This window comes from Pocillopora damicornis, chromosome 7 (genome assembly GCF_964200805.1).
Source record: "Pocillopora damicornis chromosome 7, jaPocDami1.2, whole genome shotgun sequence".
NCBI lineage: Eukaryota > Metazoa > Cnidaria > Anthozoa > Scleractinia > Pocilloporidae > Pocillopora > Pocillopora damicornis.
The window spans coordinates 12,216,800-12,244,049 of record NC_142676.1 but is presented as its reverse complement, the minus strand read 5'-3'; the positions used below and the strand labels follow the sequence as shown (position 1 = coordinate 12,244,049).

General features: G+C 38.8%; 3 protein-coding genes across 5 annotated transcripts in view; all 3 read right to left on the bottom strand.

Annotated features, from left to right (window-relative positions):
• Window positions 1-387: 387 nt before the first annotated feature.
• On the bottom strand, window positions 388-5,691 carry LOC149042607 (uncharacterized). Its single transcript, XM_089213620.1, has 8 exons — window positions 5,653-5,691; window positions 4,213-4,282; window positions 3,471-4,070; window positions 2,507-2,604; window positions 2,319-2,383; window positions 1,993-2,156; window positions 954-1,271; window positions 388-443 (listed from the first exon to the last, which is right to left on the bottom strand). Exons 1-8 carry the CDS (start codon window positions 5,689-5,691, stop codon window positions 388-390), a joined length of 1,410 nt encoding a protein of 469 aa, XP_089069746.1.
• Window positions 5,692-8,616: 2,925 nt separating this feature from the next.
• Window positions 8,617-20,207, bottom strand: LOC149042606 (polycystin-1-like protein 2). Its single transcript, XM_089213619.1, has 11 exons — window positions 19,869-20,207; window positions 19,522-19,707; window positions 18,702-18,827; window positions 17,607-17,795; window positions 16,688-16,918; window positions 15,689-16,423; window positions 14,913-15,149; window positions 13,236-14,044; window positions 12,947-13,193; window positions 11,778-11,946; window positions 8,617-10,934 (listed from the first exon to the last, which is right to left on the bottom strand). The coding sequence occupies exons 1-11, from the start codon at window positions 20,205-20,207 to the stop codon at window positions 9,295-9,297; spliced, it is 4,908 nt and encodes a 1,635-aa protein (XP_089069745.1). The 3' UTR covers window positions 8,617-9,294.
• Window positions 20,208-20,807: 600 nt separating this feature from the next.
• The window catches only part of LOC113672784 (uncharacterized), a 24,041-nt gene continuing 17,598 nt past the window's right edge, over window positions 20,808-27,250 (bottom strand). For all 3 annotated transcript variants that reach the window (XM_089213435.1, XM_089213433.1, XM_089213434.1), the window contains exons 7-12: window positions 26,896-27,213; window positions 25,555-25,869; window positions 24,631-24,924; window positions 24,006-24,329; window positions 23,153-23,455; window positions 20,808-21,894 (exon numbers count right to left, since the gene is read on the bottom strand). In XM_089213435.1, the coding sequence (XP_089069561.1) occupies window positions 21,434-21,894; window positions 23,153-23,455; window positions 24,006-24,329; window positions 24,631-24,924; window positions 25,555-25,869; window positions 26,896-27,213 (2,015 nt within the window). In that variant the 3' untranslated portion in view covers window positions 20,808-21,433. The remainder of the gene's footprint in view (window positions 21,895-23,152; window positions 23,456-24,005; window positions 24,330-24,630; window positions 24,925-25,554; window positions 25,870-26,895; window positions 27,214-27,250) is intronic.

Sequence of the window (27,250 nt, the reverse complement as noted above, 5' to 3'; positions counted from 1 at the left end):
GAATCACTGTGTTCATTAGTCATGCGAAGGGGACAGTACCCGATACAAACAACCTTACACTTTACTTTTCTTCAACAAAATGAAGCCCAGATACCTCAAAGCAAAAATCCTGGTTAAAATACTTCATTCCTATCAATCCTTGAGGCAATTTCGAAGCTCATAGATGTCGTTACACTATATATGTTCCCACGATATTTGCTTTGTAAAGAAGAAGTATGATTCAAAAGTCTTAAAATTCGAGATGAAAAAATGTGAACAAGAAAAAATAAAAACGAACGCGTTTTGAGACTCAAAAGAGTAACGTAACCTTTCGAAAACAATACTCAGTTGTGTGAAAAAATCCGACTACGAACGCCGCTATACTGAATCCTACTCAGCAACCTACTTCTATGTCTCATTTCTCTCTTTCCCATTGTTTTGAGCTTTGTTTGAATGAATACAAACTGCACAAAATGAGTATTGTAGACTAAAATCAGTAGTGATTTGTTTTATGATACCTTGAGCAGCGGCTGTGTGTGAACGAATTCTTTAACGTTAGATTTTTTCGGCTCTGACTTTGAGTTAAATTCAAATATGGCGGCGTGTATGGCTGAAGTCTTAGTGCATTCGATGATGATTTCCTAACAGTCAGGTTGCGCTTTAGAATCTCCAAACACGATGATGAGCTTATTTTCATATTTCCTTTCTAATGGCTGGATGAAGATTATATACTTTCTGGAGCAAAATTTTCCCTAAGCGGTGATTGTCTACTTGTTCCAAAAAACGCTAGCAAGTTGTCCTTGGAAATTTTTGTTTCCCTATCAGGTATATCGCTAACAACTCTTTCGAACCCTTACCTGACAAGTACTTCGTTGAAAGAAAAGTTCACAGTTAAAATTCAGTTCAGTATATTGGACAACAACTCAAATTTCATAGTTTCTGTGCTCTAATTATTTTTATTATAAGCCACCTACTTGACTCGTCTGTCCTCAATTCAATAGCTTCCGAGATGAGGCCAGCAGACTTGAACGATGCCGCAAAGACACGAAAGCTGTATTTCGTATAGCTTTTAAGTGAAGAAATTATGTGCTCAACGGGATTTGGTGGCAAATAGCGGCGAATATTCTCTTTAATGGCCCAGTTTGAGTTGGGATTATCCAGATTTTTATACAGGACTCTGTATCCGAAGAAATAGTTTTCGTGCGGTTCAAGGAAAACTTGGTCCAATACTATAACTGCTGCGGATGCATGGACCCTTGCTATGGCAAAGTTTGCAGGTATCTCACAGAAAACTGGAAAATTCAGAGAATAGGCTGAATTTAGTCTTATTGTTATCTTTTTTCACATATGATTGATTGAGTCTACAAAACAGAAAACATCTTGGATTTATCACACATTGTTAAATGTAGTTAAGCACCGTCTTTAATGAATCGTTAAAACAGTTCCACTTAAAAAACTAAGTACTCGCCCAGAAAATTTCAGTCCTCACTATATGTTCAAAAACATCTTGCACAGTCCGCTCCAGTCCAACTAAGAATGGGAATGAGGTGCTGTAGATCTCGCCCGGAGAATAGTCGAATGAAAAATTTGGGAGCGATTGCATAGTCACCTTGACCAGCGGCGTCAGGATGATGAATGATTTTTTGGCAGTTCTCTTTACATCACCCTACGAGTGTTTTCTTTTTTTATAATAATAGGATTTTCTTCGAAATCTTTCGATACTGTTTAGATAAAAGATAGCCTACGTCGGCAAGAAAAAGAAGCTTTTTCAAATTCGTAGGATTACATTGAGTAGAGGAGGTCTGAATGACCTCAAAAAGTTCCTTCCATTTGTGCTTAGAAATCGCCAAGAAGCAGACCAAGGTGATAACGTGATCCATTGTATACTCATTATACAGTTCAGTTAATTTAAAGACGATCTTTTTGAGCTAAAAAACTGGAGAGATTCTAAATTATTCAATTGGTTTGCTTGTTAGCGTCCCGACCTACCACCAGTGTATAATTCATACTCACAATGGCTGTCATCAGTGTTCTGACACGAATCCTCATCAAAGACGCCAGGAGACCTTAGAAGAGTACCATTTTCCATTGCAAGTTGTAAATTCAGGATGGATTCCCAAAGGTCTTGAGTGCGATTAAATTCCAAAGTAAATGATACCGCTGTTTTACTGTCATCGCTGCGTCACACGAAAAAGTGTGAAAATACAACATTAGATAAAAGCAATATTAAATTTACCGATAACTAAGTAAATTAAAAGCTATAATGGGCGACTATCGTACCCTAACGATGTTATAAAACTAAATAGGATATGAAAAGAAGCTTTGACAAAAGACGTTACCTTTGTGAAACTGAGACGTCCTTGATGTCTCGAAAATGCGCGTCGTTAATGAATAATTCCTTAACCTGTGTTGAAAAACAAGCGAGCAACTGAGGAAAAAGGTTAAAATAATAATTTACCTGAGGAACTGAATGATTTGTTACAAAAAGCAAGGAATGCCATGGGCGCATTTGAGTCACATTTCTTACTTTGTTGGAAAACTCGTCCTGATCAACGTCTCCAGCCTTGTATTGCAGGTAAGGGAAGATAATGGTCAATTGTATAACCGTATATTGTCCACTAACATCTGTGAAGACAAAGGCAAACGTAAGCAGTTTGGGTGATTTCTTATGCAGCGTTAAAACATCTATGGAAGGGAAATTCATTTATTACTAAGAAGGCTAAATCAAATTTATTTCCTGAATGGTAAGCCATAAGCTAAAAATGGGTTGACAGGTATTATTTCATTGTCAAACCCGCGGCCTTATAACCGAAAAAAAGGTTTCTGAAGCATCACAAAGGACTCTTTTGTTCACACTCTTTTTGCTTATTCAGGGATAACGTAGTCGTCCTTTTATGTCTTTTTCAGTTGTTCTCGTTCTCTCAACTTTATGATGGTATTCTTCCAATAATAATCTTATTTGTTATATACCCAGACTTTCACTCAACAAAACGAGCACTGTGATCGGTTAATTCTTGGTCACGTACCTCTGGATGGACCGGGATGCAATTGTGCAGTTGTTGCCCGCGTGCCGAATACAACAGTATGTTTTCACCATAGGATTGTTTGAGGGAAAGTCTAAATATATAACAAAGCACTTAATGTATGGTCCCTCGGGAAGCTAGTTAGTTTTGTTTTCCCTTGAGTCCTTATGATCCCCTAGACTTCGTCTCAGGAAACATCAGGACTCTCGGGAAAACAAACTAAATGTTTCCTTCGGGACCATACTTTAAGTGTATAATTATTATCTAATAATTTAGACTTTAATTCTCTTAATCTCCTTAGTTTTTAGCATGTGATAAGTACACCTAACAAGCCAGACGTCTGCACCAATCTATGTTTCACTCTTTTTAATCTGAACTTCTGCGGTTTTGTAATACTGTCAATATGAAAGAGGATAAATGTAATGACACTTCTGTAAATTATCAATTTACGCACAGTGGCAAACTTACCAAATGCTGCTTTCCATCTCTCGTCAAAAACACCACGAGACTGTTCGGAGTACCAAATCTCCAAATTGTCATAGTACGCAATAGGGTACGTGTATCTGCCTAGGTGGTACGTGCCATTCCTTACCAGTCCGTCGATTCTACCTCCACAGTGGTAATAAGGGTCAGAAAAGCTGGAGAAGGGGTCATAATACAAACCCAAGGTTCCTACCCTGTTCCAAACAATCCCCAGATAAAACCACACTCCTTGGGGTGGCGTTATGACGTATTTGCAGTAAGTAGTATTGCCTAAAACTTCTACTCGTAATCTGCCATTATGATTTTGGTATATGTTTACACCTTCGTACAAAAGTCCGTCCACTTTATTCCCAAAGTAAAACTGCACTCCGGATTGGGGAATAATTTTCATAAGAAACCCGATGGTAAAGTCACATTGCGAAGGTTTTCCCAAACATTGCTCTTTGTAACCTTTTAGTTTGACGTAGGTGTCCGGTGATCCATCAAGATAGACGCCCCATCCTACTGGTGATGGCTTCGATCTTACGGTCCCCTTCTTTTCAATTTCATCGTCGTTATTATTTAAGGTCCATCTTTTATAAGAATCTGAAGAAGAGAAACACGGGAATAATTAAAACGAGGTATTATTTTCTTAGCCTTTCTCTCCCCTTATCCATTGTTTTAAGCCAATGCACATAGAAAGGGGGGATTGATTTTTGCGGGCTATTTTGAACTTCGGACGTTTTACCTGCTTTGACCAAGAAGTTAACCGCTGGAGCAAGAAAATAGTGTGATGCCACGAATAGAATAAACGTTACCTGGAAAAGACAAAATAAAAACATGGTTTAAGTTATTAATAATGTCCATAATATTTCTTCATCACATTTTATCTAATTACCCACATGACTAAACGAGGTACAACAGATGTGAAGTATGAATGTTGGATGTAATTTTTTTGTGTCTGAATTCTACCACTAGGGTAGCCGGCATCTTTTGAAAGAGTCCCATAATCCATTTAGCATTAGTTTCCTTCACCAACGTTTTCTATAAAATTTCTTTTTCTTTTAAATTTTGTGGATTGTCCTCGACCGCAAAAATGAGTTTCACAGAAAAAAGCTGTTAGATAAAAGGCCGTAAATAACTTACAGCCCTCAATTCAAATAGATTCCTCGTCACTCTTGTCACCACGCTAGTTTAGCATAGAGTGAAAGTCAAAAGAGAAATCTGTGACCTGGCACCTTAGTATGCTTGGTCAATTTACCTGAATAAAAGTAACTACTTGAAAGATGAAATAACGAGTAAAACACTAAATACCAGCAGGATACATATCGCCCACAGAAATGATGGTACAGAATTGGTGAATGAACCAGATCATTACAAGGGTGTTTAAATTTTTTAAATTAGAGCAATTCATTCACGCTGACGAAAATAACATTGGCGTAAGTTAAGGTGCAAACTTTTAACTAAAATTAACATATCCTCCTATACTGCATGCCTCCTAAACTTTCCTTGATAACTTCTTTACCGCTGCTTCAGACTTTGTCTTTGAGCTAGTAAACTGAATCTAGATACAATTCAATCATATTTTGCAAAACCAGTGTTATTTATATGTTCGTTCGCCCAGTTCTCGCAGGGAAATAATTTCCAATCGTTATGTTTTCTTTTGTTCTGTGCAGTACTCTGCTCACGCTAGGAAGCTTTCTGAAGAATTCAAGCTTTTCAGAGAAAATAAGGGTAATGAAAACTTCTCATAAATTGTTATGTAACATGATTTTGGAAAAAAAATTATTTGATAAAGACATCGAACTCCGTATGAAATTTTTAATCCCCTCCTTTTCAAGGTCACACAAAAGATCGTTTCAGTCTTTCAGTTAACAGTTTTACGGGCAGAAGACACCTGTTAAGATGTGAAAATCCTTCGATAGCGCAGCCTAGATATGTTGAAAACCCTTGAAATTCTCATCTTGTACCAAAGCACACACAGGAAACTCTGAGGAACTCAGTTCAGTTCAACAAACTTATTAGTCACAAAACTTCACTCAATAGTCTTGACCATGTGAAAATACATCGAACGTCAAATCTCGTTCAGCTTTCATAACCATAGACTTAAAGTTATGATAAAAATAGGAATAGGAATAAACAATTCCTAAAAAAGAAAGATTGTAAAGTTATGACTCATGTGACATACCTTGCATGAAAAAGGAAAGTTTTTCCTCAACCGATCCATTACTTATAACGTCTCCTTAGAACGGTAAGCAGTCACTTAGCAGAAATACATAACACAATCCCACGACAGCTGGTTTTCTGATTATTGTGCAATGAAAATGGCTTGCGGGGTATCTATCGTGATGGATCGTGCTGCCTTTTATGTCTTTGTCAGAGGAAACAAAAGTGTTATTTGTTGGATGGTGAGAAACTCTCAAGGGGGTTTCAAGTTTGGTCTTTCGCGAACACAAGAGATCTGTTTTTTTGGCAATTTAAATATTTAACCACTGTCATAATTATTATTATTACTACTAACATTATCATTGACTTTGTGAAATATTTTGAATTACATTTTTTATAAAAATTGGACAGAAATTAACTGGATCCCTGTGCTAGAGGACTGGAAGAACCCGTGACTCACAGATTACTGTTAGCCAACAACTAATCGTTCTTCTGAAGAAAAAATTTTCGTTACACTTGTGACAAAAACATCCACGCAAACAAGCCACGCAGGTGAAAATACCGTCGAAATCTCACATGATTTTTGAAGTTTTTTCTGTTTTTAAGATTTTTTTTCCTGAGTTACTAGCGTTGGCGCCATGGACTGAAGCACCTGTGTGTGATGATAACAGTTATGTCATGTAATTTTAGCTGAGTAGAGATAAACTTCGACTTCAAATGATAGAGCAAGGTGCCGACATAGTAAGTAATTAAGTGATGTCTTTATGAGGGTGGCACAATAGTTAAAAACTAGTAAATTAGTAGTCCTCAAGCTTTCTAGTCTTATGAGGCGGACTGAATAAATGTTGTCAGCTCTCATACAAAAGCAAGACTAGAGAAATGTGTTTGTTTCACGGAATTGGTACCGTGATCAGCTGGTTTGGTCGAGGTTTATTTTGCTTGAGCGCGGTCGACTACGAAAGGTTATCAAAGTGGCACTTAGGGTGATTCCTCAGAAAAAAAAGTTATCGAACAATTTTTTAAAAATTTCCTTAAATGTTTAAAAAAATTGTTCGATAACTTTTTTTTCCGAGGAATCACCTTAAATGCAACTTTGATAACCTTTCGTAGACGACCGCGCTCAAGGAAAATAAACCACGAAGAAACCAGCTGATCACGGTGCGAAAACATTTGCTTGTCTAAGAGATACCACAGGCCAAATGTTCCTCATTTATGCATAAATTGGCACTAATCACGAACTCAGTTTCATCGGTTCATGGAACATTTCGCGGTTGCTGGAAGCAAGGGTTTTTTAAAGTAACAATTTAAAAAAAAATGATGGTTAGAAAGTCTGGAGCGTATGGAACAATTTGGTATATAATCTACAGAAAAATCACCTAATTTTGACGACGTTCCTCGAGTCCTTGCTTTCAAGGTTGTAAATTGCATCTTCGAGTTACAGGCTTAGCGAACGCTTTTAGCTGCGCTTTTTTTTAACCTTCAATTAATTTTTTTTTAAATTTCTCCAATCTAAAGGGGATAATTTGTACACAAAAATTTATGCAATAAAAAATATAGGCTATCGTGCTCGTTTATGACCTAAAGACCATCGCACCTCTTTGCCTGGTCCATTGCTTGAAAAACAATACCGTGTTCTTGCAATGCGCGCGCTTGTTCACCTGATAACGTGATTTTTAAGTACAATGCAATACTGAGGAATCACCTTAATGCTTTCGATGGTGGTTGCTTTATAAGAAATTTCCATACAAGTGGAGACGAAAGGAAGAGTTTCTTCTTTTTAAAACATTTTACGTACCACATCTCCACGGGCTACAATAAAAACTTCCTTTTGATTGACACTCTATTGGTCAAAGGTCATTTCAGTACACCTAAGTACATAACCTATTTCCGACCAAACGATTTGGAAATATTTCTCTCCACTGGAAATACCTCAGATGAAATATGTCTGTGAATGAAGAAAAAGCTCCGTAGACTTAATAGCTAGAAGACTGAATTCGTGTTGCGAATTTCCTTTTCTTTCTTATGCATGCTGGTTCCCTGATCTTTTTCTTTACCTTTTCCCTTTTGGACGTCAACCTGCTATGTTATTTGAATAAAAGGGGTGCTGCGTCGGTGGGAGAGTATAACAAGGCAATTTGGTATTTTCAAAAGCAAAAGTTCCAGGTTAGTCATTAGTTTGTACTGAACTTCTGACCAAAAAGTTGCCTATGTTTTTTTTCGCGTTTGAATGAAATCACTGGGGATGGCGAAAATATAATACTAGTCTTTGACTCGTTTTGAAGTTGTTTAAAGTTTTAACGAATGATAGATTTTAACTGTGTGTTTGTGAGGGTGAAACGTGAGAGTGAATATAGGATGAGGTCGGTATTTTCCTTTTGTGTCGTTTGTAGTGCTGACTGCCTTTGATTCGACGGAAAAGTCAGACTCATCACTCCATAAATGTCCAAGTCTGAGAAACTGCAGAAAATGTAGTGACGGCTATTTTTTTTCTGGATCTTTCAACTACGCTCGCGCGCGATGCAAAACCTGTCTTTTCATTCATAACGTAGAGGAGACGACCTTGGGGATTCATTAAGATTACTAATCACTTCGCGTGCAAATCTCCCAATATCATTTACTATGTAACTTGCACCTTTTGCAAAAAAGTTATACATTGGTGAAACAGGAAGACGACTAGGTGACAGATTCCGGGAACACCCTCGCGACATAAAAAAATATGACAAGGACGCATCCAAACCAGTCGCCAGACACTTTAATCTCCACAATCATTCTAAGCAGCATATGATAGCTTGCGGTTTTTCCTTACATCTAGGCAGTTCGGAAAGCTGCAAAACTTTAGAACAAATACGTAACTTTTGAATCGCACTCTACCCCACAGTATCAACGAAGGCTTTTCATTCAAATTATTTATTCTTGTTGTTCTCGTTATCATGTTCCCACCAATAGCGTAACTTCATTATCTGCCAAAAAATACGATGGTTGGTCATTTTGTTTGTCAACCTTTATTTGCTGTGTTACATTAGGGAGAAACCGCTTTCCCTTTCTGAATTAACTAATGACAAACCTCTCCGGCTCGGCCTCGCCACTCTTTTCTATGGCTCCGCCACTTGACGCTTCAAAGCGCATACAAAACCGCCAGCAATGCAGGCTGTAACAATTTGGTACAGTTGAACTCGTTCATCGAGGATGGGCTACTCGTGTTCGTACTTGTTTTCGAGTGATGGTAGAAGGATAATCTTTCCGTCCGTTATTACACGTTCTACTTTCTCTCTGCGCCTCGTGCCTCTCGTTCGTGCCGAAGCTGCTACATCATAAATACAATAATTTTTCTTTTCAACTAATTAAAAGCCGATAAAAATCAATTGATGCCCTTAGAACCACCCCAAAACTATGAAAATGACACCTACTCACTGTATCACTGGGGAGAGAATTGCATTGGAGCTAAAAAAAAATCATAATTTCAGCTGTTTCCAACAAAAAGCACTTATTTAAGTCATAAATTTAACTTGATTTTTGTTTTACTAGGAATGGAGAGGCAAGTCGCTCTCCTGCTTCAAAAGAACATTACTGTCAAAACTAAATGACACAGAAATTTATATATTTCAACATGATCCAGATAATTTTCGCAGAGATTTTTTGTTAAGTTCAACAGGTGTTTGCACATTTAAAGGGCGGTCTCTTCATATTTAGGTTCCAAATATATCTGCGAAGGCGAGGTTGGTCGATTTACCATTTGTTTGCAATCCTGTATCATTTCTTTCATTTTGAAATTCGAAGGAATGCAGTCCTCTTCCACTACAACGTCTCTTTCGGGATTGTCAAGAGTTTCTTCTTGCCTCCCATCTTGGTGAGAAGACGGTGTTTTGCTGTCAGAACCTGGTTCACTGTTAACCAACTTAGACTGTGTTTGGCAAGGAGATGTATACACCATTCGAACTTTCTGCAAAAGTTCTGCTGGAAAGGTGTCCTCTGACAATACGAACAGTCTATGATCGATCTCTGTGAGACATTTCTTAACATAGGCGCACCCGTCTTCAAAGGTCGTTCTTTCGCAGTGAAGTTTCTTGGGTTTTTTCCAGCCAAATAGATTAGAAATGCCTCGGAATAAATAACTTATCATAAATTCGGCCAAGTCGAGCTCATCTACCACAGAATCTAGATTATCCTTAACCTCCTCCAAAGCACAGTTCAAAATGACGATGATAAGATTGAGGAAAAAGAGAGTCATAGAGCAAATGTAAAGGATGGAAAACAAAAAGGAAAGAAAAGGGTTTACTTTTGCCATTTGAAAATTGGGCACAGCCTTTCCGAGTAGGAATTCAAACTGAGCCACACAAGCACGTGGGAAACTGGAATAGGACTCCACAACAGATCCAAATGCTATCATACCAGACATGGCAAACGAACAGAAAATGACAATGAAAACGAACGAGAAGGAAAACAAATATTTTCCAGCAAATCGAACTGTTATCGACAGAAATACTGTTTGCTTGCTAAAGCGTAGGAGTCTCAGCAGCTTAACTGTCGCCAGAAAGATGACGATGGACAGAGAAGCAGTTTCAAAGTGCATCAAACGTAAAGGTTTGTGGAAGCCGACCATGGCATAAATGTTCCTCTGAAGTTCCTTTATGGTGTCTTCCATGGCCTTCTCTCGAATGATGTGAAGAACTACAGATGTTATAGAAGTAATGATGAGGGCAAGAATAAGCCAGTTCCAAATGTTTTCGAAGTATAACTTTCTTCGACGGTACATTTTGACCACTTGAATTACACTGAAGGCGATGATCATGATCAGGAGAAGAAGACGACAAAGTAAGACAAGCTGCACTGAACCAGTCTCTGTTCCATACAAGTTCAACATTTGCACACTTACGTACTTGAAAACACCGCCTGTTGGCAGGAATTCGAAGAAGTACTGTGCGACCACGAGGATGTTCATGTTACTGTTGAAAATGTTAAATTCCAAGATGACAGCTCGAGTTCGCCGATCGATCCAGCTGTTCTCATTTAAGTTCTTCATAACGTTTCTTGCTGTTTGCAAGTCGTAGCCTAGATCGGCAACATAACCACCTCCTCTATATGTTCCTCGAGGGATTACTTTCGGTAAATTATTTATTTCGTCTGAGGTATGATACCGCCAAGGCTTTGGACATAATGTATCGAACGAAGAACGTGAAACGTCAGTTGGAGGAAGTTTCCATTTCGGGAGGTACATTGGTGTTTTATCTTCGCAGCAAATGGCATAGTTAGGATAGCAAACTGCAGTAACGTTATAGATTTCCACGAGTATCTTTGGACAAGAGTCTGTCGATCAAAACATGCACCAATGTTACTACATTAGGCACAAACAGAAGTAAATTCAACGCTTATAGGAGAGCAAATGCAAAAAATAATCCTCATCACGGGTTTTGACAAACATGTTCCTCTTAAAGCCCCAGATTTTGTATCAGAGCAATCCAAACTTGCCTGAATTACTTTCATGCGCCTTTCAATAACATGCTAACGTTGACCAAACGGAATCTGCGATTTTATTTTTTGCTGCCGCTAATCATGACCGCAATAATTATCTAAAAGCAATAACAAAAAAAGCATGGATTGAAATCCTCCTTTCAATAACCTGAAAAAACGATCGTTGAAGCTGTGAAACAGCGCATATTTTTGAAAGCCTTGATATTGTTATTTTTAATGAGGATATTAAGGGCAAATTTTCGTTGAAAACAAACTTAGATTCTAGGGTTGAACCCTTCGAAAACTAAAAAGTAACAACGTAGATCCCAACCCCAAAATTCCAGCACTTTGGCTTCCTCTACATTATTTTCTATTTTTCAAATGTAGGGCCCTTAGCAGAAAGAAGGTGCCTTGTTTTAATATCACCATTGCCATGTGATATTTATCCTGGAAAGGAAAGCTTATAGCCCTATACACTTTGGTGCCGAAGCCTAGGCACAAAAAACATCGATAAATGAAAAGATGTGTGAAAAGCTAACTGAGTAACAAAGTTAAACTACCAAAGTTAAAAAAACTCGAAGAACACGAACAAAACCAAAACTGTAACTCGTTGTCCTTGAAATAGCTGGCTTGATTGACAAATGAGCAGTGGAAAGAAACGTGGGGCAGAGGAAAAATAATATTTTACACCACGCTTACCTCTTACGATCCTCAGTTGTCTGATCTTTGGCATGCCAATCAAAACCGAGCTCATGTCACTGATGTACATCTCGTTGCTGTCCTTATCGCCGTTGTACCAATGGGATGTGTACATAGCAGGAGCATAAATGTTAATCAACCACGTCCACAATCCCAACGCCTCATGTACCTAAAAATATCCCCCCCCCCAATAAAGTGTTATTGATTAACATGTAACTGTAAACTGGTAAACTGTGAATATATTACTTTATTTTTTTCTCAGTTCGTGAGCGGGCGGTATTTTACAAATCCTGCAATCTGACTGTTTACGAGAGCGGGCAGTGTTCTCCCCATCCGGTCCGCTCACAGCGGGTGGTATCCGAAAAAATGTTTCGAAGTTTTCTTGGGAGCCTTTTAAATCACCTTTTAATATCATTACACAAATAAATATGTTTTGATGAAACCTCTCTCTTTCATTTGCATTGCCCTTGTTTTCTCTACCATCTACTCGCTCATAAATTGTTCCGTTTATGGAGAATCTTGCCGTAATTACAGCCCTTTATCATTCAGGTTCTTTTTAGAACCATTCGTTAGGTTTTAAAAAAAAAATAAAAATGTTATTCACCAGCCACGGTCGGTCCGTATTGGGAAAAACTATGCCCTCTGTCTCGTGTACCGCCCGAGGCCGTATCCAAGACCTCGGGCACAGTTTTTTCCAATACGGACCTCTCGTCTGGTGAATAACATATATATATGGCATTTAAAACTTCCATTACCTAAACGCAAATTCACAATTGCTCATCATAATTACAAGATCCTTCTTATCTAAATGCGTCATTTTTTTGACAGACGGTCCCACAGATCAAAGAGGTTCTTAACTAAATCAGTTTCGAGGGAACTAGGATCATAAGATTGCTGAGTTCCTTATTTAATAACAGAAGTACCCAACTAAAGTCTTTTCTGCGATGCAAAATATTTTTCATATTTCGTAGTCAGTGTCTTTTCTTGACAACGATTTCTACGTGATATTTTCAGATGAATTTGAAATTTAGGCCCCAGGAATTAATGTGCTCCATACAGTGTTTCAAAAATTTAAGCTCTGTCGCATTAAAACTGTAAATTCCGATATAGATATCAACAGGTCAAGCATGATTAAAATATGTCAAATCATAATTATAAGAATAACTTGCCTTTTCACTTCGTGGTAAAAGGGCCTTGACTTCTCTACCTATCTGATATTGGTGATAATCTTGGTTTCCATAACACACAATACCAAGTATCAACAAAAATGAAACAAAGGAAATCAAAGATTTGAATGCTGACATGGTTTTCTTCTCATTGACTCTGTACTTTTTGTAACATTCCAATTGCGTGGCATCCGGCAAGGCTCCCCTAAAAATGTCAGGTGGTTCATCGGCCTCCACTGCCAACTGCCAACTGCAATATAATAATAAGTTAGAAATTTTTGATGACCCCTAGGTATAATATTTTTCAAAGATCAAGGAAGAAGGGTTTTCGATCGTGTTGGCCTGAAACCAGATTGAGAGAAAAACTAGTAAGAGGGCAACAATGAGGAAATTGATGGGAGCTATTATCAAGCAGCTTTGAATCGTTATTATGATTTGCTTCATCGAAATCTTTAATGGACCAAGTTTGATTGTACTCTCCGTTGGTTCACCGCCCAAGTTAAAAAACATTGCATTGGCCAGCATGGCGTTGAATATGACGGACAAACCACACGTGACGCGTTGAGTGCGTGTAAATGAATTTCCCGGCCGTTTAGTAACTAAAGACATCCATAAATGTTTTTCATACAGCGTACCAGACAGGCGTGCGCGGAATGCCTCTTGAAATTCAGGTAATGAGTCAGTGGTTTCGACCAACAACTTTCTAGCAATTTTTCCATCGTCCTTATCGGGAGAAAACCACTGATTGCATAAAAATTTCCATTTTTGACTCGTTTCTTGTTCTTTAACAACAATGTAGTCCAGGAACCAAGAAGGACTTTCTCCGGAATTGTCATGCCAAACATAAGCGTGGCTTAATGTTCCAAGGGATCCCGGAGGTGAGACAAGGTACTTGTTGACACTACCGCGGGAAAGTAGCAACCGAGAAGGATAAAGATCCCCACGCACAGTAATTGGTCTACTGTTGCCATGGCTACCGTAAAACACCATGGTAACTTCGGCTGTTGTACCACTATCTGACCACACACCTGTACTGATTGTGAGCTCATATTGGTGGACGAGAGGGGACTCCTCTGTTTCCAACAGAATCCTGGACCCATGCTAAAAAAAGAAAGAATGGATTGGTAAAGTCTTATTTTCCTCTTGAACACAATAACACTGCCCGACTACAAATGTACGTGCTGTCTCAAAGTTTTTTGGAAAGTGGAGAACAATCTATATTCACGTGAGTTAGAAATAGATGATTCCCATACCATCTACCATTAAAGTAATTCTTATCTTTTCTTATCTTATCTCCAATCGTAGGCTAACTCCTGTCAGTGTTGCTTTACTGTACTACTTAATTTGACAGTGCACTATCAAAGAACATCAACAATTTAACTCTAATAGACAACAATCAATTTAGTGAAGCAGAAGGGTATTAGTTTCTCTTCGGTAGGAAGGACAGATCGGCTTGCACAGCCTTTTCATGTTCTATACAGCGAAAATTATTTCTCCTCAAAAGAAATCTTCTTTGCTAACATTGCTTGGCAAAATCTCTGCAAATTCGTTTAGACATAAGGACAGACAACGTCCCCACCAACCTTGAGTAGTATCAATAAGAACATTAGAAAACAGGACCTTAAGGAGCTTGCCAGTTAGTTTAAGTTTCAGCCACTCATTAATTCCTCTTCTAGACTCTAATTATCAAGTTTTCACAATCCCATAGATTTTTAATTGTAGATCGAGTCATAAAAGTTATATCCATATTCAGGTCTTCTCTTTTTGAGTTGTAGTTGTATAAATAGGTCTATTTCTTACCTACATATTGTTTCCCCAATTGGCAGAGCTTAAAGCTTGACTTTGAGACCGAGATTCGAATGAAGTTTTAGTGCAAATGGGAAATTGTGGTTGTCTCCTATCTTAAGGCGTTGAAATTCTGTAAAAAAGGGGAGGACTTTGAAGAAAAAGCTACTGATTAAATCCTTACCTTAGCGAGATCTCTTCTATCCACCCTGTTGGCGAAGACGAAGGCGATACAATACAACATGAACGTAAGAATGATCGTAAGCAGGACGCTAAAGTTATCAGTTTCGTCAAAGCGTCTGAGCTCTTTAAAAACGGTATCCATGTCAATTGGGTTGGGTGCTACTAAAAGGCCTCTACCGAACGATGTAAGGTGGTTACAGAGACAACGAAGACGATGCTTATTGGAAAGGGGTCCGACCTGGGGCGTGAAGGAATAAAAATTTTAGTGATTATGGTTACTTTAACAAAGACATCAGAGGGTCATCGGTTGAGAGTATAGAGTAATCCAAAATTGCTTCTTTTTTTCTTTACTACGTTTTATGATTGGTATCAGAAATTCTAATCAGTTATAAAGCATTCCATTGCCACAGTGCAACCAATTGCGACCTTTGCATAAACATTTAACTCGCTTGACTCTGATCAAAACAATTTAGTAATTTCAAGTGTACATAAGTTTGGTTGAGTCTCTCTAATCTTATTTGGGTGGGACATTTTTGAAAAACACTTTACCATGTTGCACCTCAGCACCAGCCGAATACCAAACTACCGAAGAAGATTAGGACTGAGAGTAGCGTGAGAGAAAGATTTATTTGTCCTCGGCTTACTTTTTCCAAAGTTTTGACGAATAAAACGTTGATGAATTTTTCTAACTGTTTAATGCTCGGCATCGTTGTTGGGCCAATCTAAATTTAATCACACCGCAAGCCTCTTTATCTGTAATAAATTTAAGCAGCATACCTTGCAGCCCTCCGTTAGCCATTTCTGTTCTTTATGTGACCAAAATCGGCAGCTGAGTTCATCAGAGACAAGTGTGTAGTTCACGCCAACGCGCGGATCATAAGCTGATAAAACTCCCAGAGGGGGTGGAGGGTCTTTTGTCTCGACACATGACCGTTTTTGCCTGTTGGTGCTAAAACAAGACCTCCGCATACGACGGGAATTGCTACCAGGGGAAGAGTGTTGGGTATAAAGGATCCCTACAAAATAAACTCCAGGTTTTTGTATTACTGCATTTGTCAAAAGCAGTTGATTTGGATGACGGCTGCAGTTATACTCTTCATCATCCCCATCGATTCTAAAGTTTCTCGTGCATGAAGAGTAGTCTGGGACAGTGAAATTCGCATCAAAATCATTCGTTGTTGGCTTGCTATCGTATTTCACCAAAACGTCGAAACTCCCCGAAGACTCCATTGTTATGAGGTATGAGGTTCGTTCGCGATTCACTTCAATTTTGTGATATTTGATGTTTCCTGACTTGATAAAGAATTTGTTTTCATGATCAAAGACAGAGTCATTTTCAGGTGAATTTCCATTGCCGTTGAGGAGTTCTATTCCTAGTTGTATGTCGGTGGTAAGGTTCCGCACATTAAGGACTTCGCCAGACTCTCTTCTTAAATCAACCTTAACAATATATGATGTGATGAATGACGAGGTGGTACTCCTGTTATAATAGTTGACTTTCGACGAAATTACCTGAGGCGGAAAAATGATCAATGTTGCCTTTAGCCTGAGTTTTTCGCATCAGCGAACTATTATTTCCCACAGAACGCACACAAAGCATAGCCATACAAATCTCAAAAAAATTCCAAGCTGCACTTTAATTTTTGAGCACGTCGAATGGATCGAATGCAAGCTCCTCTTCTATCTGTTAATAAGCTTTGCAAATGGCTCATCCTACTATTACCTTTTAGAGTCAGATTTCAGATCGCAAACCAAATATGATAAACATAACCATACCTCTATGTCAACGTACTCCCCAGTGTCAGCAAGCATGTCTCTCATATTTTGTGACTCAGGGAACTGAATGTGACACGTTTCTAAGGTAAGTACAGAACCTGCCACATGTTCTGGATGACGTCTTGCGACAAGAACCTCCAAAGGTTCCGTTTTTATTACAGTTGGGTCCTCTCCGACAACTTTTCTCTTCACCACAGTCTGCAACATTCTATGCATAATTTCCATAGAAGCCTATATTGAAAAACCAAACATTAACGGAGCTGTAACCAACTGGAAGGGTTGTGGAGGTTTTAATTAACCTTAATCTCACAGAACTAAAGGAGTGGAGTTACAAGTATACCAGAATGGTTTGGTTTTTCTCGCTTTTGAACCCTTCAACCTCGAATACATACGAACGAATGAAAGGACAGGCAGAATGTAAATTAATTATCGTTCAAGAAAAACATTCAGTAAAACAGTCTTTCTCTCAAATGGACCGTGACTGAAAGTTTCACCATCTATACATTCAGTTTTTAGCCCTGATTATTTATTATTCATTTGGGTCTGGTTAGTGAAACCACAACACATCGCCTGTATCCTCTGAGTAAGAGGAGTTGATCGCAAAAATAGCGCGAAAGAAAAATGTGTTCGTCGAGGGAAAGAAAAAAGAACCGTCTCGCAGAGATTCACAAATTCTCTCGCCGGTTTTTTCGTTTGCCTCCTTTAACCGAAAGCCTTGATCAGGTTTTACAAAGATAACCCTCAAATCTTTCTTCCTTAGGGGCTATTAAGGAGGATAAACAAATAGGGATAAGGATAGGAGAAAGCACAAAGAGTTCCATGTCCATGTTGAAGAAGTTGTAAAGAAATTTACGCAACATTTCCTCAGCCAGAGACTAAAACGCTATTGAGAAAAGAACGGGTGCTTGTTAATACTTACAGTTATGTTTAGGGAACTAGAGCCATCTATAACACCATTGTCACTAGATAAAACTTGAAGCTGTTTTCCTATGGAGTAAACCAGATTCTTCTCGGCTATGCGAGAATAAGGCACATCAAATGTATACCCTCTCGCACTGATATCGTCAAATAACTTTGTCATCTTCTGCACCATCTCCATTATAAGTTCCTGCCGATCGAGAGAAAGGCTTGGGTTTAGGATATAGGGCGTACCCAGGAGATATCATTTGACAGCTGTGTGCTGCAAACCTTGTTGTTTTTATAATGTGCATTAACTCTGTTATCATTCTGACTAGCTTCTTAGCTCAATTGTAACAAGGTCCACTGGGTCTTCATCCGTTTTTAAGTCTTGGCAACCAAGCTCAAAGGCACATTAGGCCCGAATAATAGAAAAAGTGAATTTTAACTTCATTCGTCGATTAAAGAGCGAAGGAGCAATGAAAAAGCTGAGCTCCCCCCAGCCCCAAGGTAATCGAAACCCTTTAAGTTTGGCCAAACTCTGGGCCTATAACTAACATTCCCCCTGCATTCCGCAGGAAACGGCAATGTCAAAAGCTTCATGTGGTAAAATAGACTGTTTTTTCGCTATGACTGCCTAAAAATGATAGTCGACCAAGCACATAGAGGCTCACTTAAGCCTTCTCAAATAGCAACTAAATTATTTCCACATATCTCCGAGTCAGGTTCCATGCAGTGTCAACTCGTTCCTCACATAGAAAAATTCAAATGACACGCAAGTTTCTTGGAATATTGTTTCAGAGAAACCAGGTGCCTAGAACACTGTCTACAGAAGGGAATTCTGTTCCGTAACGTCCCTTCTCTTAGTTGACGTGATCATCAATTCTAGCCGGTTAAAAGAAATTGGAGTGTACGGCGGCTTTTCTATCTTTAGGAAATGAGTTACCTCTAAAACTCAGGACATTATGATGTTCAGTGCATTTTTAAGGCCCTTAGTACAATAAGGGTGGCATATGAATGAATTGTCAGCTAAAGCTGCGAAGGGGCAACATGGAAGAATGGAAAACATTGCATCAACATTACAATCGTGAAAATAGGACTAAGATGAAAGACTAACCATAGTATCCGCTGTGATCTCTGCTGGATCATTCATCGTAAGAGATATAACAGAAGAGAGTTGAATGAGCTTCCTCAGGTCTCCGATATCTATCTTGCTCAAGGTCTTTACGATGAGGCTTTTGATCTAGAAAAGAAGAACTTTATTCATACCGAGTGCTCATGAAGTGAGTCGTGCACACATCATACCAAGTGGATGTAACAAATAGGAAATACCCGATATGCAGCACAGAGGAACACTGTCGCACTAGAACCCTATCATTACGTTCAGTATATTGTGTCCAAAGTGACAGCCAATTAATGTATTTATTCTGAAACCCTTTTAGTTCGACAAGCATATTATTTTGACCCACGACCAATAGAAGAAAGAGTGCACCAGTAATTTTAGCCCGCCTATTTTGGAGTCTTTCAGCTGGAGATTACCTAGTTAAATATTGTCTTCCTTTTAGTGGACATCACTACGTTTTTCCTAGATTTAGCGACAATATCTTTTGTTAATGATGCATCTAGCAAACTATTCTTATTATTCAGTGACTGGCACACTAGGAGCTTCTTACATCATCTTACATCATCTAGTAATGGAGAATGGTGAAAAAGGTATCTTATCACGTAATCTAGTCTCGAACGAAAAGGCATACGTATCTAACTAGACGAGTACAAACAATAAGAAAGTTTGAGAACGAAAGCAATCTTTAACTTTCATTCAAATAATTTTGCTGTTATGGCGTTGTTCTTATAAACAGCGATATTACTGTGAAACAAAGAATACCCGTTTCTGTTTTCCTAAACTTTCTTAACTAAACTTGTCACCAATTCGCTACCTGGCGTCTCTCTTCTATATTGATAACTCCGTCTTTCTGTAGCTCTAAGGATTTTAAAACAGCAATGGCCAACTGGGTAGCCCGTGTAACATCTCCTCTACCACTATGGACGACAAAGTCCTTTTCCAAAAGATGGAGTATTTCGCCTGACGCGTTTTTTGTACTCATTATAGGCCAAGGAAAAACCTGGAAGTTGAAAAAAGAATATCAGGGAGTATCTTTCAGCGGAGAGTTTGGGTGATATGACAGAGTTTTCCCCATGACCCAATAGATTTTCATAACTGTAAACTTTTATCAAAAAAACATACTTGTGTCTATACTTGCCTCCAATAAAATTCACGGCTCACCTGGATCGTTAAAGAAGTGCTAGAACTAGAACCAATGGAGCTTGTAACTACCGCTTCGATTTTTAAGGAATAGTTTTTCGCGAATTCACCGGGAGGTAGCACTATCTCTGTAGCAGTGGAATAACTATAAGACAAAATGGCACTGAGTCCTTCCGCCAAGGGTACCAGAAATTCATAAAGAAGTGGTGTGTTTGGATCGTTCCAGTTAGCGCATTTAAGAGTGAAGACGGTTTGAATAGCCATTCCGGATGATTTGCTAGCCGTGCAAGACCCACCAAAAGGAATGGTACTGCTATTAAAAAGCCACGCAGAAAAGCCTTTAGAGGAACCATCATTCATATTTTCTACATCAATAGTCAGACGATACTTTCTGCCTGGAATAATTGCATCGGGATTGATGGTGAAAAAATTCGAATTCGCTCTAGTTCCTCTGATTTCTTGCATTTGGTGAAGTTCTGACCATGCCTCATTGGTCTCTTGGAATAATCTCCAATGATAGCTCAACAGAGCACTTTTTGTGTAACAAGGAGAATTTGTGCAGTTTGCCACAAAGGTAGCTTTGACATTTGGTAGGACCTCCAATCCACAATTCATGAGACAACTACAAAATGAATATGAAAAAAGTCTCCTGAAATCCAAGATGTTATAGGCCAATAATGTAGGTCATTCTCATAATTCGAAAGCGACTGGCCAGATATCAATTCAAACCTGACAAGGCTTGAGAACGTCTCCCAAAATTTTGGTAAAATTCATTTCTCAGAATAACTAATCAAATTTTGAACGTGACTGAGTTGGTCTGATAGTGCTGATAAACAATCTCTTTATGAATGGTTCGGTCTTTACCATAAGTTCTGGCTAGTGTTAAGAGCATAATAAGGTTCCTTTTTGCCTTCACGACACTTGAATTTTTCTTTGCGTGTTTCAACTGTGGTAGTAGTTATAACTTAGTTACGAGCAGAAGTTTTCTTTGATAATTTGTGAAAGGTGTTGTTGATATTTAGTTTAAGAACCTTTTTTTGCCTTTTTTCTGTGTGTGCAACATCAATGTCAATGTCAATTAACCTCAATGTCAAATCCATGAACATGTATATGTGGCAAATGTTACCTCCCAAGAACGAAATATATCTTAGACACTCAGCTGAACTTGCAATGAAGAGACCCACGATGCTATACGACAGAATCTTTTGTTATGGAAAAAATAATTCTCAGCGTTTTGAGACCATTTAACAAGGGGATTTTAACGTACACTGTACAAACACGATCGATATAGGGAACAATAACTTAAGTACCGCTTACTCTATTTCAGCATAAAGAGGAGTTCCATCGACAATCTCGACTCGTTGCACAAAGGTCCCACTGAGATCCCTCTTCTTGATTGTTAACTTGATATCGTAATATTTCTTTATCTGCATTGAGCTGGTGTCCAAAAAAACTATTCTACCAGTATCTTTCAGTTTTTGCTCCTCATTGCCAAAACATCCTCTACTGGCGGCATCTCTCCCGATAACTGTTCGGTTAGAACTATCAGATTCATCATGGAACATTTCTTCTTCTCCCTTACACGATCACTCAAACGTCAAGCCTTTATATAATCCTTTACCAATATCAAAATCACGAGATGGAGACCCATCCAGAGTTATGTTGGAGTTGTGTTCCCTCGATACTTCTGGTCCACCAGCAATGAATGCGACGGGTGCAGAAGAGAGGACTTCTATGAAGCCATAATCAAGAAAATAAAACTTTCGAAAATGAGCAGTCAACTCGACCAAATAAATTCCAACACCGAGGGACGAGATGTCGTCCAAGTCAGTACCCGAGCCAATGGTGATGGAACTCGCTCTTCCGACACTAAATGGCCGAGAGGTGACATTAGAAACTTTCCACTCAAAGCTCAACGAGTGGCAATTGGTGCTCGCTTCTGCGTTGAACAGGTATCGGGTCAATTTTGTCAACTTTGTTGTGGTGTTCACATTCTTGTCTATGTTAAGTATTTTCACACGAGATCCAAAGACACATGAGGAACCATCTAAAACAACAATAACAAAAAGGAAGGGCAATGCTTGATTGATTACTTCATAGATTTCACGGACCAAAGGAGCATGAACGAGTGATTAACCTTAAATCAGTATATTCATTGGTCCCAAATGAATTAGCTTAATATAGCAAATAGAGGCTTATCGAACCAAATGTGCCATGAATGGCCAGAATAGAAGGTTAATTTACCAAGAAAACCGTGGCCCCTACAGCTGCGAAAATATGTCAAAAGGAAGTATCAAAAGCTGCAAATATATCACTAATCAAAACAATATTTTTTACAGCTCAAATACTTACTAAGAAATAAGAATAGGTCCGTATTTTATAGCAGTTATCTGGTGGTTTTCGATAGAAAAGCCTATTAGTTAGCCCAACAATACCAATGTCGTGAAGTTTATATGAAATAATTCATATTTGTACTGCGGTTGTAGATGAAAGTGAAATGTGATCATCGCAGTAAATTTTCCAATTTAAGCAATTGGAAAGAAGAAGCCTGAAAAAAAAAAATCAGGGCTTCAACGGGATTCGAACCCGTGACCTCCGCGATACCGGTGCGATGCTCTACCAACTGAGCTATGAAGCCACACATTGGGAGCGAGGTCAATTTATTGGGTTCATATCTTCCCGTGCAGTGAAATGATGTGAAGTTTATATGAAATAATTCATATTTGTACTGCGGTTGTAGATGAAAGTGAAATGTGATCATCGCAGTAAATTTTCCAATTTAAGCAATTGGAAAGAAGAAGCCTGAAAAAAATCAGGGCTTCAACGGGATTCGAACCCGTGACCTCCGCGATACCGGTGCGATGCTCTACCAACTGAGCTATGAAGCCACACATTGGGAGCGAGGTCAATTTATTGAGTTCATATCTTCCCGTGCAGTGAAATGATGTGAAGTTTATATGAAATAATTCATATTTGTACTGCGGTTGTAGATGAAAGTGAAATGTGATCATCGCAGTAAATTTTCCAATTTAAGCAATTGGAAAGAAGAAGCCTGAAAAAAATCAGGGCTTCAACGGGATTCGAACCCGTGACCTCCGCGATACCGGTGCGATGCTCTACCAACTGAGCTATGAAGCCACACATTGGGAGCGAGGTCAATTTATTGAGTTCATATCTTCCCGTGCAGTGCACTGCACGGGAAGATATTGGTATTTCCCAATGCACGTGAATAGCCATAGTCGGATCGTTGATTAGTTTGGTAAATAGTAGTTGTTTACACTGAAGAATAATGGACGTCTTCTTACCTCTCTCCGCTGTGAACAACTCCACTGCCCCAATGGGACCGTCTCCATAATAATTAAACCCCAAAACCTCTATCCTGTATTCGGTGAAAGACTTGAGTCCTTTGAAGTTGGCCTCTAATACTTTCAACCCGTAAGTGCGATGTTCCACATTTTTTGAACCTTTCTTTGATAACTCGTATAGAAACAGTTTATATCCCAACATGATTCCATGTTGTTTGTCCTTCACTATTTCCTGCCATTGTACAAATAGGCTGAACATACTTGTGTTGAAGGCAGTGAGAGCCTGGGGAGAAGCGCCGGGAACTAACCGTGAGAGACAAAAAAGAAGGATGTTACGGGGTACGAAGGCTTGTGACATGTGACTTCTTTTCTTTTGACGACAACTGATTTTTTTATCATTTGATGATGTACAGATTTAAATATTGCCACCTTTTTTTTGCCCTCTGCTAACAGACCGCATAATACAGGAAGCTGGTTACATATGACCTTAGCATAAGGTAGTGTTCGGAAATTATGGGTTACAGGTAAACTTCAGGACTTCTGGTGCAGTTATATCTGAATGGAGTACTTCCCCATACTTTCTTTTTAACCTTGTTTGTCACTATATATATAAAACCAATGGAAACCATCGATCGTGTTGCTGAAATAGCAAATAGTAGAGAATTAAGAATACCCCATAAAAGAAAAAAGATGTTTAGAATGGTGAATATTTTTTATGGTTGCATATAAATACGGAGAGGTGGCTTCTCCAAAGAAAACTTGCAGAAAGTACTGGAAGGATACGAAAGTGCTCGAATTCAGTTAGTCAAGTGTCCAACTAAGAGCGCTAAAACTTTGAGTTCAATTAACTGACCTTCACCATGAGTTCGGACTACAAATGAATTGCTTGTGGGACCTGTACCCTTGGCTGTCCGAGCTGCTATAGTGATATTATATAGCCGGTATATTTCCAATTCTTCGGCGATCTTACTTCGCAGATTTTTGTTACGAGTTTCAAATGTTTTTAAGTTTGCATCTTCCGGGAAAACATCGCTCGCATTGGCCTCCAGAAAATAAAGTGTGAAACCTTGGAGGTGGCCAAGAACCAGTCTAGGGTTGTCATCGTAGTTCCAAAGAACTTTAATTTCCCGTGAGCTGACATTGTAAGCTGTCAGATTGACAGGAGAATTTATAGGGGCTGAAAATGAAGAGAGAAACAAAAAACTAAGGAAAAGAAATAGTTTGTTTCCTGAATTACTTTAGCACCAAAGCCGAGTCCAGGTTACAAATCTTGGAATGAAACTCGTCGAGCTGAGGTTAAAAATATTTTTGGACTGTTGGAGCAGGGTAGCTCGAGCTCCGCGCGATCTTACTGTTAATTTTCATCCTGAACATGCCTCAACAAGGCATCTCACCTTATCACCCATTTGTTGGCAATATAGTTATATAGCATGGAGAGGCCATGTATTGATAAATTCTGACGCCGCCATTTCACTTACTTGATTCATCCGTCAACTGATATACTTTGTTACTCCACGGCCCATCACCTTTTCTGGCGTAAGCCTGCATCTGTACCGAATAATTCTGGAAGATCGAAAGACTAGAGAAAAGGAAATCATGGACGTCTTGTCTAACGGTCATGTTCCACAATAGCAGACCGCCATCTGCATGGTGAAAGTGAACACGGTAACCCAGAATTTTTTGGTGAATAAAACGCACATCTTGCCAAGTAGCCATCAAAGTAGTTGCATTCACCATGTGAAGCTGAATGTTGTACGGTGCCTCTGAAGGAGCTGTAGACATACCAGAAATAAAAACACAAATTATCCAAGTTTATTACAAGGCTGGATTTGCTCTAACATTGGTGAGACTCGCAAAAATATAACGACATTCTCATAAGTGCTTATCAAAAAAAAAAAAAAAAACTGAAGGTGTGCACTTTGCCCAAGCATTACGTTGCCTCTCGGAAGATTGCTTAGAATTTACTGTTTGATTGTTAGGATTTTTTACCAAAACGATTCATTCTCTACGATGGAACCTTTGGCATTCTTTTGAACCCTGTGAGTTCATGGTTAGAAATAAGCGAGACACCACCGAAAAAGGCCAAAAACTGGTTAAAAAAATTCAGCTTTTGTTGATGGAAACTGTTATGAGCAATTGATTTATCTGTTTCTGAAAAAGTGATGTCATGAAAAAGACGTCTTTAAAAAGTTTTTTCCTGTATTTCAAACTTACGATTAAACTTTTATCGAAGTCAACTGTTACCCGAAATTTCAATTAACGAGAAACCCGATTTTTTTAAAAGAAAATGCTCAGTTTAAAAATCCTCAAATATTTTCATTTCAAGGACTACAGAAAACACAATTTTACGAGCGATTCCGACGACTACGAAAACATTCGGAAAAATTTCGCGAAGTTCTTACCATCGTCAATGGTTGTCACTTTCCTCAACGACCGTATTCCAGCTCCTTTCGATGTTCGTCCAGCCACAGAAATTGTATAAGGCCAGTATTCGTGAAGTGAGGTTATAGTGTAATTTGTGGCGTTAAGCTCAAGATCCTTGACACCCTCTGAGCTGAAAGGGTGACCATGGCCAAAACGTTCGTCATCCCAATGGACTGTGTAACCGATCAAAATGCCATTGACTTTATTTTCTGGAATTGTGTGGTTCCACTGCACATAGATTGAAGTGGGGCTGGTGCTTCGGCTGGCAACAATTCCTGGACCAATGCTAGGAGCTACGCGTCATGAAAATGGGAAGATTTGGTAAAGGATAATGCTGAAGTAAAATCAACTGAATCACTGTGTTCATTAGTCATGCGAAGGGGACAGTCAATACCCGATACAAGCAACCTTACACTTTACTTGTCTTCAACAAAATGAAGCCCAGATATCTCAAAGCAAAAATCCTGGTTAAAATACTTCATTCCTATCAATCCTTGAGGCAATTTCGAAGCTCATAGATGTCGTTACACTATATATGTTCCCACGATATTTGCTCTGTAAAGAAGAAGTATGATTCAAAAGTCTTAAAATTCGAGATGAAAAAGTGAACAAGAAAAAATAAAAACGAACGCGTTTTGAGACTCAAAAGAGTAACGTAACCTTTCGAAAACTATACTCAGTTGTGTGAAAAAATCCGACTACGAACGCCGCTATACTGAATCCTGCTCAGCAACCTGGTCGCTTACCTGTGATACTTCTATGTCTCATTTCTCTCTTTCCCATTGTTTTGAGCTTTGTTTGAATGAATACAAACTGCACAAAATGAGTATTGTAGACTAAAATAGTGATTTGTTTTATGATACCTTGAGCAGCGGCTGTGTGTGAACGAATTCTTTAACGTTAGATTTTTTCGGCTCTGACTTTGAGTTAAATTCAAATATGGCGGCGTGTATGGCTGAAGTCTTAGTGCATTCGATGATGATTTCCTAACAGTCAGGTTACGCTTTAGAATCTCCAAACACGATGATGAGCTTATTTTCATATTTCCTTTCTAATGGCTGGATGAAGATAATATATTTTCTGGAGCAAAATTTTCCCTAAGAGGTGATTGTCTACTTGTTCCACAAAACGCTAGCAAGTTGTCCTGGGAAATTTTTGTTTCCCTATCAGGTATATCGCTAACAACTCTTTCGAACCCTTGCCTGACAAGTACTTCGTTGAAAGAAAAGTTCACAGTTAAAATTCAGTTCAGTATATTGGACAACAACTCAAATTTCATAGTTTCTGTGCTCTAATTATTTTTATTATAAGCCACCTACTTGACTCATCTGTCCTCAATTCAATGGCTTCCGAGATGAGGCCAGCAGACTTGAACGATGCCGCAAAGACACGAAAGCTGTATTTCGTATAGCTTTCAAGTGAAGAAATTATGTGCTCAACGGGATTTGGTGGCAAATAGCGGCGAATATTCTCTTTAATGGCCCAGTTTGAGTTGGGATTATCCAGATTTTTATACAGGACTCTGTATCCGAAGAAATAGTTTTCGTGTGCTTCAAGGAAAACTTGGTCCAATACTATTTCTGCTGCGAATGCATGGACCCTTGCTATGGTAAAGTTTGCAGGTATCTCACAGAAAACTGGAAAATTCAGAGAATAGGCTGGATTTAGTCTTAT

Excerpts from the sequence above, each read along its gene's own strand:
- LOC149042607 (XM_089213620.1), bottom strand. The coding sequence starts at position 5,691 with ATGGATCGGTTGAGGAAAAACTTTCCTTTTTCATGCAAG. Across the intron at positions 4,283-5,652 it reads ACTTTCCTTTTTCATGCAAG|GTAACGTTTATTCTATTCGT; the intron begins GTATGTCACATG and ends TGTCTTTTCCAG. Across the intron at positions 444-953 it reads ATTGAGGACAGACGAGTCAA|TTTGTATTCATTCAAACAAA; the intron begins GTAGGTGGCTTA and ends CATTTTGTGCAG.
- LOC149042606 (XM_089213619.1), bottom strand. The coding sequence starts at position 20,207 with ATGAATGATGGTTCCTCTAAAGGCTTTTCTGCGTGGCTTTTTAATAGC. Across the intron at positions 18,828-19,521 it reads ATATAGAAGAGAGACGCCAG|ATCAAAAGCCTCATCGTAAA; the intron begins GTAGCGAATTGG and ends CTTCTTTTCTAG. Across the intron at positions 13,194-13,235 it reads ATCTTTGAAAAATATTATAC|TTGGCAGTTGGCAGTGGAGG; the intron begins CTAGGGGTCATC and ends ATTATATTGCAG.